We start from the raw sequence: 16,893 nt of genomic DNA, 5'->3' as shown, positions 1-16,893 counted from the left end.
AAAGTTTGCGACATGTGATTTTTATTAGCCAAAGTTTTTCAAATAGCCATCAAAACGAAACTCTTTATATGTGTTTACATCTACTGAGTTAATATACAGATAAAGTTTTAAAATGTAGATTTTTTATAAATACGCGTAATACTCAGATTACTTTAATACTCCCATATAAACTTTGTAAAACAAAACATACTTGTGTTTGTTTGTAAACTAAAATCAACCGTGTAAGGGCTATCATTTGTCGCAGGTAGTCAGATATGTGACCTTGATCTTTTGACAGCAAAAATAACTTGTTAGAATTGGAAGCGGATTCGGTTAGGGGTAAAACTTGTTTTTGCACAGCGATACTTGGGAAAACTATAGCATTATTTGCCTTGAGAGATGATCATGTGCGAAGTTGACAACCGCTTGGTAAATATGAAGTGACAAGTAAGTAATGCCATTGAGCAAACTATACTCACGATTCACCAATGTCGCCATGGTTGATTAAGGTTTCGAAATCGGTGAACCTTGCCTCCATTAGGAGTAACAGTGCTGCGAGAAGAAAAAGGCTCAGTTGGTGTAAATAAACCATGTGTTTCTTGAATGGTTTATTTATTGTTTGAGTAGTGAGAAAATGAAAACCTTGAACCGTTAATTTATTGTTTGAGCAGTGAGAAAACGAAAACCTTGATTTGTTTATTTAATTTTTGAGCAGTTAGAAAACAAAAACATTGAAACGTTCATTTATTGTTTGAGGAGTGAGAAAACGAAAATCTTGAACCGGTTATTTATTGTTTCAGCAGAGATAAAACGATAACCTTGAACCGTTTATTCTTTATTTGAGCAGTGATAAAACGAAAACCTGGAATGGAAGCGTCAATCGATTGTTGTCATTACAGCCAATCGTACTTTAATAAACAAGATAGCGCATTGATACAGTATTTGGTATATTTATAGAGTTTTATATTTGACAACTACGTTTTATGATGAAAGTTCAAATGAAAATTTAGTGCATTCGTTTCACGTTATAAGAACCGATCATTGTTATGTAGATAGCATGCTGAACTATAGATCTGAGAACCCATAATTCGTATTTTGGCGCTGTAAAAAATTGTCCTCCGCACCTTGGGGTGTTGTGGATGTGTTATAAGAGTGACAGTTAGAGTAACCCAAGAGTTCATGCTACCGTTCCTGTAATCTGTCAGTTAGAAATTAAGGACAGAAAATCAAATAACTCTTGGGGAGCATTACCGGAATATCGGAAACAATCAGTTATTCAACTTTGATAATAAAGGTTACAAATGTATTTTTAACAAAGTTTGGAAGTTCCAGTTTCTTGTTTTCCTTTGTACTAAACAACAGTGTGATAACGTCCAATTTAGTCGTTAAGATTTTAGTAGAGTTACTGTTGATTTTCTTTTTTTTTTCTTTATTATTTCAAAATTAAAATAAATAAAAAATATGTTAGGAAAAACACTAGAAGCTTGTTGTGTTGTTAAGCATAAGACTACACAATTGTCTCTTTGTGCTATGCCACAAAGGGTATCGAAACCACATTTCTGCGTTATAAGCCCCTCATACTTACCACTGAGCCACTAGGGGCCACTGAAACCTCTCTGTAACAAATGTATTATTTTCAATGTAGAAATTCTTTATGGGTTAGTTACCATGTTGCAATTTAATTCACAAGGCTAAAATCGAATCATTCCTTTGTTAAAGGAAGCGACTAATGTTATGAAGTTATTGTTAATTAGGAAAGTCACTAAATTAATAATTCACACTTAAACCATTATTTTATTTCGGATTTTGATGTGATATTCGCTCTCTAATAAATCCTTTCGACACTGCATAATTATTATGTAACTTTCAATTCCCTAAAGTGGTCATTTATAAATGGCATCTTCACTGCTTCTATTCGCAGGTAAGAGAATGGCCTCAGTCGTTTGTCTATGTAATAGCATCTTTGTACTAGAAAATATATTTGAAATTCCCCCCTTCTTACCCCTTCCAAATTGAATTGCTTTGGTATTCATATTTTGCAAATTGTTCGATTTCGATAAAAGTTATTGATGAGTCCAAATCCCAGTTAAAAGATTTGGCTTTAACTTGTAGCATCTCTGTTGTTGTCTTGTTTTTGTTGTTTCTACTCTTTCGATGGAAGATTTGCTTTTAATTTGCTTTAAGTTCTGACACTATATCTTCAAAATTATAACCCGTCTGTTAAGTTCAAGCAAACGGATGTTTGAAGATATGAAACTTAAGATAATAATGTTATATATATATATCCAATACTTCGCATAAATTTCACGTCCCATCAACATTTTTTTTTCAAAACTAGTTTTTTGTTCATACATTTCTTCCTAAGTATTGCAGTAAAATTTCCAAATAACAAAGGCTTAAGATTCGATAAACTCGAAAAAAAAACAATCTAGAGATGGATAGGTAAATGTCGAATCCTAAATGCTTCTTCAACTGTAATATCTATACTACATGAAAAGTAAAACCTACAGCTCCTCAAATCAGGTTGTAAATTCACTCAAAATTGCCTTCAGTGACTCAGTGGCAAGTCTAAAGGCCTTTAATGCTAAAAACCGGGTCTCAATACTCTTGGTGGACGCAATATATGTAGCCCATTGTGTAACTTCGTGCTTAATAACAAAAAGCAAGCAAGCAAACAAACTGAAAAGTTTACTTATCAACATCAGGCACGACGCACGAATGAGTTTTGGAGAATTATATTTAAATATATGATCGTTTAACTCACCCAAACAGAAGGCATTATTTCACCCTATTTACTACGTTCCTATTTCAATGCAGGCCTAACACTGTTCACCCGTTTATTATGCCCTCCCTGCCTTAGAGTATTATTTCCATCTGAGGATTACATATCCAGTGCGTGTTTAAACACTACCTAAAAGTCAGTATTAAAATTTGGAAATGTGAACTTGACAGTTTCTTTTCACCTATAGAAATGATTACATATTTCCTAATTTCCTTCGAATGAATCTATCAACTTCTGGTCAGAAATGTAAACCATTAATCATAAAAGACAAACAAAACAACTACGAGAACATATTCGTCTAAAATATACAAAACTGCATTTACTTCGATGAAACAAAATTCAGCAACAAAATAGACTAACGTATATGAGTTCTTCAAAACATTGTTTACTTAAAATTGTGAAAAAAGTGTAAATTCTAATATGTCAGTTAAAATACGTAAGTTAAAAACGTTAGCCACCTTTACACCTCAAAGTAAACATACTATTTTCGTTAAAAAAGACTCTTGTGCATAATAGAACCTCAGTACCACTTTATCATCATCAAATCGTACTTTTAGAAAAATGTTTGAATCTTCCTATATTCCCTAAACAAACTCCTCATTTTGAAATTATGAGAAAACTAGGAAATCAAAAAATACAGTAAATGTTCGTCATAACATGGAGTCGTCATGATAACCCTATTTACTTCAGCAAATTATTGCAACAAATGATTCGTTTTGATAAAACCTTTACGTATATGGTTTCGTGATAACCAGTAAAAGAGAAACTTATCCAGCTTTTTCAAGATTTCTTCCAGGTGTGTTTCTATTCCTTTATCGAAACGAAAATGTGATCAGATTAGAAGCGTGTTTTCATACTAACCTAAATCTCCTTAGCCCAATCAGAGCCGATTAAGTAAAGATGTGTTATCCCTGTTTGTTTTGTTCTAACACTTATAACATAACATTTAAGGATGACAAAGAGACCTTTTGGTCCATTTAGGCTGTCCTATCCACAAAAGTAAAGTAAACACTAAAACTCTCAAATCCAGTCTCTATCATTGAAATTACATTATTTGTATCCATTACTACTGAAGGCAACCATTTTCAATGGGCCAGCACCCTCTTGGAAATGTAAAGCTGTTTTATCTAAAGATTGCTGTTAATTCTCACCATTAAATATGAAAAAAAAAAAAAAAATAAGGCGTATCAACATTATCTTAAACACTTCAATCAGTTCCCCTTTAACTCTTCTTTTTCAAAAGAAAACAACTTTAGAGATTTTAACCTAGCTTATGACAACCTTTCAGTCATAGGTATCATCCTAGTAGCCCTCCTCTGAACTCTTTTCAAAAATGCAATGCTCTTCCTAGGATAAGAAGTCCAAGATGTACACAATACTCCAAATGTGGCCTAGCTAATGACCTATTTAATGACATATATAACCTTTTTAGACTTGTATTCAATATTTTCATAGACACAAGCTAAATCCTATTTGTCCTGCTACTAGCAACAGCTCATTGCTTGGATAGCTTAAGAGACTAATGAATCATAACATAATTGCTCGAAATTTGGTACACACTTTCTACATGATGTGTAGCTTGTGCTTGATAACGAAATGTATAACTTGGTTTATTATATACATAATATCTTAGGTTGTTAATTTTCGGAAATTTTGTTATGAAAGCTGTTTATAATAACCATTAAAAATACATCCTTTAGTCTTAGAGTTTCTGTTGTTTCATTGTGTTCCTAAAATCATGTAACTGAATTCAATAGGTTATATTTTTTAATAAAACTATAACTGTGTTGTTCTAATAATGACATATTCATTTTCTCGTCTGCTTATAAAAGATGTTATATACATACAGGCGATATTTTTCAGCTATATTTTTGGTCAAGCTCATTTTTCTCTTAGATAATTATACTTTTCAATGACCATTGAGTTATTGTGCTTGTATATCTTGTTTGAGTGATAAAGATTTACTAATACAAGAATACTTTGCCGGTGTAGAACTGCCAGCTTGCGTGCTTACCCAAATATCCTTCACATATAAGTATTTTTATATAAGAATATCACTGTAGTGTTAAAACATTCAAAATATAACAAAAAACATTATCACATAGGCAAACATAGTCAAAAGAAACTACAAAAATGTCAAATTTGTGAGTTGTTCCTCAGTTTTATAAATTTTTCATTATAATATTTTATTCACTACAATGAGAACTTCCATTACCCATCTTTTTTTCACAAATCATACATTACAGGTTACCCAAGAATTATTTGCTCTTCAGTGGCGTACATAAACAAGAATATTTTCTATGTAGTCATGTTCAGCCGTTGGTTTTATATTGTTTGGGGGTTAAAATTTATTAGTTAACGTTAATTAAAATACTAAACTTATAGTATTATTATCAAAGCAGACAAAGATGACTCAGTAGTAAACATGAATTTAAAAAAAAAGTTAGTAATGTTGCTCTTCCTAGAAGAGTTCATCCTAGAACTTCTAACGTTTATCTAATCATTGCTAAATTATGAAATTTGGTACAAAAATGACCATATTTCATTTTATCAACGCAAACTATGATCAGATCTATTGCATAACCATAAGTAATCCATTTTTGCCTAGTGTTTTATGAACAACTTATACTAAACAACGCACTCATTACTACGACATATTGGTCAAAATACGTTGACGACGTATTTACAGGTTTTTCTGATCTACAAAAAGCCCAGTTGTTTTAAGAAACACGTGTTAAATAAAATCAGTTTATAACATTTGCCATAGAACTACAAACGCATAAAACGTTATCATTTTTAACGTCCGTAATATGTATAGACTTTTCCACGAGTGTTTATCTACATAATTTGAAATTAATCTCACCCCACTTATCAAAAACAGCAGGCATTTTAAAATATTTAATTTATGATGCTAATTCACAGTTCCCGATGCATTCTGAATTCAGAAATCCAGTTTAATTGACATAAATAAATTTCTAAAATTTCTATAATATAAAATACAGTTATTAAGAATCATAAACATGATTATAACTTGATGTCACAGATAATTTCAACTTAGGTAAAGACACCAATACCTACACTTGGTCTCTCTCAGACTTTACAAATACTGTTCAACAGTGGCATTTCAGCTACTTTAAAGCTGGTTGATTAAAACGGTTATATTTTTAGAAGTAATTTTCTAACTCTTGCTCGAATGTTGTACTTTATGATGCTAAGTTAACTCGCCGAAACGTCGTAATCTGTCTTTTTATTGTTTTCGTCTTCCACTATAGCCTTTTTAAAGTTTTTTTCTGTCTGACATTTATTAGTACAGCTACAGCTAATAATTCCAATTAATATAAGCTTTACATAAACTCTTTAACTGGTGCTACAGTTTTATATGCGTATTTGACTGGAGAATAAGCCATCGAGTATTAATATCAACTCCTGGATATAAGTTAATAAGCCATCGAGTATTAATATCAACCCCTGGATATAAGTTGCAATAAGATCATCTTTTATCATTTTTGTTATCAATTCCAAATTTTCTAGATATAGTCTGTGACAATAATCAGGTAAGTTTTACTGATATACATATATATATATATAAACATTCCATGTAGTCCACAGATAAAATTATACATTAACAACAAGTATCTCTCAATTCTAGAAGCAAGTTTTTTAAAATCCACATATCCTGATAAATAATTCTAATCTAATGAGAATATTATTGAAGTTTTGTAAGTCCTTGGCTCACTCTCCTATTAGATTTAAACGTGCTAATTTCAGTTTGGAATAATTATTCTTTTTCTTAGATATTGATCCGTATACCAAGTATGTGTGTGTGTGTGTGTGTGTAAACATAACATGAAATGAAAACTTGCCTAATTTGCAATATATATATTATTTTGAATCATAAATTTTGCACATCAACATATAAACACGACTCCCAAACGAACTGGTTCTAGGGCTAATACAGACGTATTCTAAAATTTGCATAGTAATTAAAAATGTATGGATTTATTGTAAAGAAAGTGTGTAATGATATTTACTTAAGTTAATAAGAGCATAATAAATTAATATGATTTGGACACACATATCTTGATGTATGCAACCACTATATATATACTGTAATAAGAAAACTAGAAAATAATAGTGTTTTTGTACTGGTCACTCATGTACTGAGTGAAATAATGAAACATATAGTCAACAGTCTATATAACAATAATCAATATCATATTCTGCATTTTTAGTCAATTATATCAATAATGCAGTAAATAGGACGAAGCTACTCCTGCCATTGTTCAGTTAAGTAAAACTTAATTTCAGTTATTTCATATCGTTATGATAGCATTCATTGTACGTCTACTCTCTATAGATACCAGTATTATGATATTAATAAAAGAATATAAATTATGTGCCATAATTGTTATTATTTTGGATTGTTTCTTAAGTATTAGTTATAAGGCATATTCTAATAGGATGAAACACAATAAAATTAACGAGCCATAGTTAACTACAATAAAAACTATAAAACCAACGCACTGCAGTTAAGTACAATACGCTATTAAACTAATGCATGACAGTTAACTACTAACACTATAAAGCTAACTCACAGCATTTAACTTCCAAATATTAACGCACCACAGTTATGTAACAAGTACTCTAAACCTAAAAGACAACAGTTAAGTACCAAACACTATAAATCTGATGTATCACAGATAAGTAACAAACACTGTAAGCCTAGCGCAGTAAAATTATGAACTAAACTATAAAATCAACGAAACACAGTTAAGTGCTAAACTCTATAAAACTACCACACAACAGTTAAGTACAAAACACTATAAACTAACGTACAACAGTTAAGTACGAACATTTTTAAGCTGGCATACCAAAACTAAGTAACAAACATTATAAAATTAATATACCAGAGTTAAGTAACAAATTATATAAAACCAACGTACAACACTATTAAAGTAAGAAATAATATTAAACCTACGCATGACAGTTAAGTAACACATACCATGTGATGAACATATATATATATGTTTAAGTGACGGCTTCAGGATTTATGTTGTAAGTTCAAAGATAATCTATTTGATTCACAATAAGAATTCGACAATATAGTTATATCATAAAAGCTGTATTTCAAACATTATCGTTCTCGTCTACTATATACGACGTGGGTTGTGTGTTAAACATTATCGTTCTCGTCTACTATATACGATGTGGGTTGTATATTAAACATTATCGTGCTCATCTACTATATACGATTTCGGTTGTATGTTAAACATTCTCATGCCCATCTACTCCCTTAAATAGAAAAACATGGAGGTCTTATCTTGACTGAACAAACATGTAAAATGTAAATCAAATTAGTGCAATCACAACGAGAAATAAGTGGGTTATCATTTTCACTTTTATATTCGCGTTAATAATGTGAGATTAAAAGTTGTAGCAAAGAAACTAGAAATAATGAAACATGACATGACTACAGTTTTCATGATAAAATGTAGATTATAACTTATTAGGCTAGATTACTATATTGAAAACAAAATATTTCTAGTCAAGCACATGTTATGTAACATATGAACAGAGGAAAGAAACTTCTCATAAAACAATACATTTTAACCTATATGTATAAGAACGTAAGCACGGTATGTTTAATAAATATAACCATTACCGGGTTGATTTTTAGCTTTAGTCTAAGTAGGTAGTTTGTTCTGGTCGGAAGTTAATATTACTTAGAATAAATGGAAATTTTAAAAGATAAACACATTAGCACAGTATTTACCAAAGGCCACTTTCATGTTGTTCCTTTTTACACAAAAAATGAAGAGCAAATGACATATATATATATATGTATATTTATCTTTGTGCTTACATTCTTCTTCATATATATGTATGAACTCTATTGTGCATGTGTTAGTTCAAAATTGGGGGAAAACTAAGTATTGAACGGTTGCTGCTATATTTCTTATTCTTGGAATAAAAATGGTGGAAAGAGGAGATATTTAACGGACTTTCTATCTTTCTTATTCCTCTGTAAAATTTTAGCTATGGTGGTAAAAGAAGGCTAAATTGTATTTGGAAATGGGCATCCCCATTTTCTACTTTTCACTTGTGAAATCCACTGGTAAGGTCGAAATTCCCATTAAGAGTGGGGCGCTGTTTCAACTTCACGACATATGAATGTTATTTTCCTGTCTATAATATATAGCTCATATATCCGAGCTGGGAGGTGAGGCAGGTGACCTACTTTAATATGTGTTTATAGATATCTTTAATTAAACGAAGTTTGTTTATTTGTCATGGTTGTTATGGGAAAATTCACTGATGTATATGAAAAGTGCAGTATGTGTCTTCGTTAGTGACCGTTCATCAGTATTGTTAGTCATCGTTACTAGTGTACGACCGACATATCGACGAGTAAGTGGAGATAAAGGAGGAGTCAGGGAAGGCCTTAGTGTCACACTATGCTTAACGGTTTAAAGTATTTAAAATTCTGACACCGCACGTGGCAAGAAATATATAGTATTTACAGGGATATGAACTAGAAACAAATGGAGATTTTTTTTAGCAAGAATATGTTTCTTACATTGTAAGGACAAATTACGTTCTCGGTTATTTTTCAATATGTGTTTTTGTTAAATAAATGTAAGTATATTGGTTTACAAGCCCATCACTTATTTTATGTTATACATATTTAAAACACACTCTTCTTGAAAATCCAACTTCATTATGCAAATTACTTTCGACGATTAACTCATGAAATCAAAATGTATGCAAAAGTAATGTATAAAATAAAGTATGTTATCCAATGAGTTTGACCTTTGCTTTTTGCCCTTGATCTTCGAGCGCTTATCTGATTGGTTAGAGATGATGTAAAGACGCTTTATGGTCGGTATGTTCGAAGCTAAAATGCTCTAAAAAAAGTGGCAGTTAATTTGAATCATACCAAATATAATATTGTTTACATAATCTGATCCATCTGAAGTAAAAACGCTAGCTAATTTAATTGTTTACAGATGTGTGTTTTTATTCAGCAAATCGACAATACCCCTAAAACAAGTTTCGAACACTAACTAGAAACCACTGTAGCTACATTTCTCAAAACATTCGGTATTCACAGACTGTAGTCTACCATGCTAACCTAAAACTACACGTAGAACTACATTTGATGTTCACCGACTTTAGTCTACCGCGCTAACCTAAAACTATACGTAGAACTACATTTGATGTTCACCGACTTTAGTCTACCGCGCTAACCCAAAACTACACGTAGAACTACATTTGATGTTCACCGACTTTAGTTTACCACGCTAACCTAAAACTACACGTAGAACTACATTTGATGTTCACCGACTTTAGTCTACCACGCTAACCTAAAACTACACGTAGAACTACATTTGATGTTCACAGACTTTAGTCTACCACGCTAGCCTAAAACTACACGTACAATTACATTTGGTGTTCACAGACTTTAGTCTACCACGCTAACCTAAAACTACACGTAGAACTACATTTGATGTTCACCGACTTTAGTCTACCACGCTAACCTAAAATCTACACGTACAAATACATTTGGAGTTCACCAACTACAATGTTTTGTATATTCGTTCAATTTGCATGCAGTATGATTTCACATGATGTACACGAATTGAAATTTAGTTCTAGGAACTTTTAATACCCTATTAATTTATTTAGCTATTCCTCGTTAACTTAGAATTGGAGTTGTATTGTCTCTTAAAAATATGATCACTGAACATCTTTCTAAGATCTAGATTATTAGAAATGACTGCGAAGCAAGATCCATTTGGCCGCTAGATTATAGGAAGTGACTACGAAGCCATATATCCATTTGGCCGCTAGATTATAGGAAATGACTACGAAGCCATATCCATTTGGCCACTAGATTATAGGAAATGACTACGAAGCCATATCCATTTGGCCGCTAGATTATAGGAAGTGACTACTGAGCCAGATCCATGTGGCTGCCAGATTATAGGAAGTGACTATGAAGTTAGATCCATGCAGGTGTCTCATAATTTATGAATACATTGATATATATTGCTACAAGAAACTATAAAGAAGCAGATGTCATAGAGCACGAAACCTTACGAAATATATCATTTCATATTCGTCTCTTTACTCTATTTGTTTGTATCTTGCAAATAGTATTAATCAAAAAATCACAAAGCAATTCCATACATATTTATATCATAGAAAATTAGTGCGACACATCGAGTTTATGCTTCAACGAAATAATGTTCGTAAGACATTGTAAATATCTGTGAAAATAATATATGTGGAACACACAATATTTTTCCCAAATCGTCTATTAATATGAATATTTTACTTAATGAAAACGTAACTAATATGCTTCAGTATTCATAGCTTTGAGTACCATTTGTGTGTCTTAGACATAAAGAGCTAGTTAGCACAAGTGAAATATCTCACTCATCCACAGTTCACCATTATGACGTACGCTTTTTTCTTTGTTCTTCACTCTAATATTAAGTTTTTCTCGTATAATATTTTCGAAATCATTTTCTGGGACAAATGTGCTCACTCTACTTTAATCTAAAGTACATTTCTGATCTTGTGTAAAAGTTCGTTTTTTTATACCAAATACAAAAGGACAGTGAAAATTTTAATTTAATAGAAAATAGAACCGAAAAAATAACATATTCTCAGCAATTTGCTGGTAGATAAATTATAAACAAATATTTATTGCCTTACCATACTTTAAAATAAACAACATTAAGTCGTATAAACGGAAAAGAAAGATACGCGTTCAACAAGAGGTAATATGATTTAGTTTATTTTTCACAAAGAATAATTATTACAATGCATATTTAAAATACTGTAAAAAATTCTTCCAACTTTACTGTGTAGTTGTTGGTTGTAAATGACACTATAAATGTAAAAAAAGCATGCAACAATTTTAGAAAAGGTAAAGAATAAACTTAACTCTATATACAGGATTTTTAGTTTCTTTTTGAATGGTTACCCATTGTGAAGGTTAGCAACTTAGTTTATGAACAAGTTTCGTAAACTTACCTTCTTGTGCAGTGGTAAGAAATGGAAGTAAACTAAAGAAAATGAGGAGCGTTCGGGTGCAAATAAGACTGAGTTCTAGTTTCCTCGGGACTCTCATGATCCTGGACTTAACAAAAGTCCGGTGTGCTCAAGCCGTGAAAAACGGTAGTTCGTGTGAGATTAATACTGGCCTGCTACAAAATCGAGTCTCAGAAAATAAGAATTGTTTAAAGGTAATAAAAATCATGCATGTTTCAATTGTTTATGTTTCGTAGTTTCCTCTGTTATATTAAATGAACTGTTTACATCAAACGGCCTGTTGGTTTACCATCGAAAGAAGTTCTGCCGAGAACTGGGATCCACAAAGATGCTTCCATCCTCACTCTCGTGGGAGTTTATTTAATGTGCACGCGGCTAGGGGCTCGCGGCTTACGGACGCCGCATGAAACTAGTCACGTGACGTTAGACATCCAGCCAGGGCTGCGAGTGCTTTGGCGCAGGAGGGATCCCGTTGCGGCTGCGGTCCCGCAAAAAGGCAGCATGAAAATAGTGATTTATTCAAACTTGCACTTGTACTAGAACATTTATAGAAACTGCTTAATTCTTTAGAACCTGCATACTCTATACTCCGCCTTGGGATCTAGCTGAAATCAGAATCGTTTCACGAGAAAGAACGCGTGTGGGGGAGATATTTATCCCTCTAATCGGTGTCTTACCATTTTGCTATTTAACAGTTGGTGCAAGAATAGGCTGGTGCACGTGACGCAACCATAACTAAGTGACCAAGCTTATACCTTTTTATCCATAAGTAATTGGGTGACGACAGACAAGGAGTTCTATCAGTTGAGCGGAGCGCACATGGGCAGATTTTATTGCCTTGTGTATAAAGTTAACGGAAATCAGCTTTAACTGTAAAAGTACGATCACATCAGATAAAGCAAGTTTAAATGTGTCACCTTTCCTTGATTTACTTGTCGTAATAGCTATTCATCGAATAGGGATAATATCTATCAAGACGTCACTCGCTACCATAGTATGATGACTCAACACTCTGCATTATTTTCATGGACCTGAGGTCCCCAGGAGAGACAAATGTGGAAAAGAGAAAGGGGATTTTCAACGTGTCTCTTATCATCAAGATTAGAATATTTGTTGAAGTTTTTCTACGTTGAAATAGGAAAGATAATGGATTTTTTTTCAAATAATTACGAAAGCACAATATAAGAGAAAATGGTGAAAGGAATACAATCGCTAATAATTTATAGGTAAAGTTGAGATAAAGCATTAGATCTGATACAATAGCAAAGTGTTTTTTAAACAACTTTAGAAATATTTATACTTATGTATATAACAGTAACGTTATTTTACAACTACTGCAAGATTAACGCTGTAAAAAAGTCTAAGAGTTTAGAAAGATATAATATACTGAAAATATCTGTGTGACTTATTATCTAGGCAATACAAATTATCATTAAAATTATACCCTTGATAGTATTAAATTACAATAAAACTGACCATTTTTGCATGTAGACTGTACAAAAGTACTTCAATTACATTTTACTTGTTTGACACTTGTAAATTATTATAAGCCTTATTGTTGTGGTATTATTGCTTAGAAATAACTTTCGCAAAAAAGATTATCTCCGAAATTAAAGTTCATTTGATAATTTAATCTCCAGATTGAGATATAATGGAAGAAAGACGATGATCGTGAAAGTGGCAGGAAAAAGTATGAAGAAGAGACGCAGAAGGGCCGAAATAAAAAGAAAAACTATATTTTTCCAAGTATGCCATAGTTTCGTTCACTTTACTGTAACTTACTGACCACACATTATACCCAAACTTAGTACTGCAATCAACTAACCATACAATGCACATAGATTTAATACCGCAACCAATCTGACCACACATTTTACACAGAATTAACACTGCAACCAAGCTGACCCCACGATCTACACAAACTTCATACTGCAGTCAAAATGTCCAAACATCTCACACAGATTTAATACTGCACAAAACGAACCTTACACTTTACACAGACTCAATACTGCAACCAAGCTGAACATACACTGTACAAAGATTCAATACTGAACCAATCTGGTCATACATTGAATAGACTTAATACGCTTTAGAAATAAATGAAACTTTTATATATAAGTGAAGAGAACGTACATGAACTAGAACAAGATGTCATCGCAAGTCCCATCAATCACAAACCAGTTAAGAGTCATCCATAGTTCTGTACATCATTTGAATAGCGAATTACAAGCCCAGGGAAACCTAAAACCAAGCAGGCCGTAGAGACAATCTGACATTGGCAACAGCTAGAAAGACGACTGGTTTTGACGAAGTAAAATAGTAGAAAGCTAAAATCCTAACAATAAAAAAACAACCCAAAAAGTATGTTCCTTCAAAACTATTATTATAAAACATTATTTTGAGAACATCCCATTGTGATGTATGTCAACCATTTCGGGAACAGGATCAGCCACCTTAAATAAAATACTATCCAAACACCCAATTACAAATTAGTTACTTATAAAAGATAGTGCAAGTTATTTAGTACATTGACCAAATAAAGTAAACACTTATCTGCCATTTTCATAAGTCTATTTTCACCAAGATTCACTGTGTTGTTATCGTTTTATTATCTCGTTTCGTAAAGCAAGCTTAGTCTAAGTATACATTATCATTCAATATGTAATTCCTATATATTTGAGCTCAAGTATAACTATGTATTTATATATATATATATTTACTGAAGCCTAAATATGGATAATTTCTATTAATTATGTGAACTAAAAAGTCATCTTACTCTTACAAAAAAAAATGTATTAGTTTTCAAAAATATTAATCAGAAAAGGCCCGGCATGGCCAGGTGGTTAGGGCGCTCGACTCGTAATCTGAGGTTCGCGTGTTCGAATCCCCGTCTCACCAAACATGCTCGCCCTTACAGCCGTGGAGGCGTTATAATGTGACGGTCAATCCCACTCTTCGTTGGTAAAAGAGTAGCCCAAGAGTTGGCGGTGGGTGGTGAAGACTAGCTGCATTCCCTCTAGTCTTACACTGCTAAATTAGGGACGGCTAGCGCAGATAGCCCTCGTGTAGCTTTGCGCGAAATTCAAAATAAACAAACAACCAGAAAAGAAAATAGAACATTCTCTATCACCATCCTTTTTAAAGCTTTACAAAATGACATAACTTCGAATACGGATATGAATTAACTTCTTGATCTAGAAGTGCTACAAATTAAGCTGTTGTCATAGTTACTACACCTATACAGTAACCTAAGTTTAACTTTTAATTACTTATTAAACTTATAAAAGATGTTTAATTACCTGATACTGATTACTAACTGTTTTTTTTTTTTGTTGCTTTTTTGTACGATACGGGTTGTCCTGAGAAGAAATTAACGTCACTTTAGAGGTCGAGATTCTTCAGGCGAGCTGATAGCATGCTAGCTCTCTACCAAGAAGATACAGGATCGAATCCTGAACTTTAGCATCACAGAAATAAACTTTCTTAGGGTTTTTCTGAAGACTGTAACAACTACCAGTAGGCATCTAGGGGAAAACGTAGTTAGTAATTAGTATATTGTAATTTATATATATATATTTTGTAATTATTTGTAATTATTATTTTTCTTATTACTATTTTCTTGCCAGCCTACAACAAGAACGGCTTGAATATTGCACCCACACCATTTGTAGAATACTAAATAATGTACTAGAAAGATCGTAGATATATTCAAAAGTCGATTTGTTTCTTTTATAATTTACATAATCTAAAAGAATATAACGATTCTGGTGTAAAGGGTGTTATCATTACCCCATACGAATATCTGGTGTTCATTTAAAAAAGCTTAAGTACAGGGTGAAACAGGAATCACCAGCCAATAATAGATGAACATTAGATCAATGTAACATTTAGATATTCAATGCTTTGTACACTATACAATCGGTGTCTTTAGAGAGCCAACCCTTACATTATATATGAAGTGAAGAAATAAAAAAACAATACATATAATATTAGATTTTATTACACACGTTCGTAGAATAATTACTATAAAATACACGAAGGGTTTATTTATAGTGATGTGAATTCATCAATAGGAAAATTAACTATGCAAACTTTCACTCAAGTAAGCATTCTTAAAAGTCTCGGCCACTTAATTCTATTTATGAAATGAGGTGAAATGAGTGGAAGTTTCTGACCATTCCAGGTTATATTTCATTCTCCGAAGGGAAATTAAATATACCTTTAACCTAAATTTCTACCATACTTGGATTGGATTATAGCGATGTTGTAGACACTTATGCTTTTCTACCGGTAAAATTTTATATGCGCTTAGTGGGGGTTGTGCCTTAATCTAGGCATATATTTTCCATTGTTATGCATCATATATAGAGAATTTAGTTTCACAGGATCTATAAATGCTCCCTATATTCTCAAACAAATCTCCATGACAATCTCTAGCTGCAGCTTAACAGTTTACATTTTGAACAAATGCGATCAAATAGTCAATACTAACAGTAAATGATCATGAGCCGTAACAGCTAGATTCTAGCTATATTTATTATCAATACAATGTACAAAGTTAGCTACCATATCAAGTAATAGTTAAGTACAAAAAAGCCTGCAAACAAGATAAATAAACAAATGGAAAGCTAAAAACCTGCAAATAGGGATCATCATAATAAAAAGTAAAGAAACAAGGCTGGCGATACTATATACATTATTAACTCAAACTACAAATCCCTATATTGACTCCAAATGTAATTCTAGGTAACAGCATGGAGCCCAAATAAGGGTTTGTAATAATGTCTATAGTATCCCCAGCCTTGTTTCCTTACTTTTTATGCTACCTATTCGCAGTTTTTAAATTCCCATTTTTATTTATCTTGTATATATTAGTAATTAATTAGATATTTTAAGCTGTTAATCATGAGAACGATTGGTTTCCGATAGTCAAAACCTCACCATAAGAACATGTAAAAAATACAAATAAACATAAATTAAAAACAATTTCCCTATTGGTACCTTTTGATAATTCAGTAATATAACATTATCGTTCGATTAGGTCTACGTGATTAGAAAGGTGACATTTTCAG

The 16,893-nt window shown here is 32.2% G+C and overlaps 1 protein-coding gene across 1 annotated transcript in view; it reads right to left on the bottom strand.

Moving 5' to 3' along the window:
* The window catches only part of LOC106456907 (protein amalgam-like), a 167,140-nt gene extending 154,937 nt beyond the window's left edge, over nt 1-12,203 (bottom strand). Inside the window, exon 1 of the mRNA XM_022382857.1 lies at nt 11,804-12,203. Within this exon, the coding sequence (XP_022238565.1) occupies nt 11,804-11,900 (97 nt within the window). The 5' untranslated portion in view covers nt 11,901-12,203. The remainder of the gene's footprint in view (nt 1-11,803) is intronic.
* Between the last annotated feature and the right edge of the window lie 4,690 nt (nt 12,204-16,893).

This window comes from Limulus polyphemus, unplaced genomic scaffold (assembly GCF_000517525.1).
Source record: "Limulus polyphemus unplaced genomic scaffold, Limulus_polyphemus-2.1.2 Scaffold13, whole genome shotgun sequence".
NCBI classification, from domain to species: Eukaryota; Metazoa; Arthropoda; class Merostomata; order Xiphosura; family Limulidae; genus Limulus; species Limulus polyphemus.
This window is presented reverse-complemented; position numbering and strand designations above follow the sequence as displayed.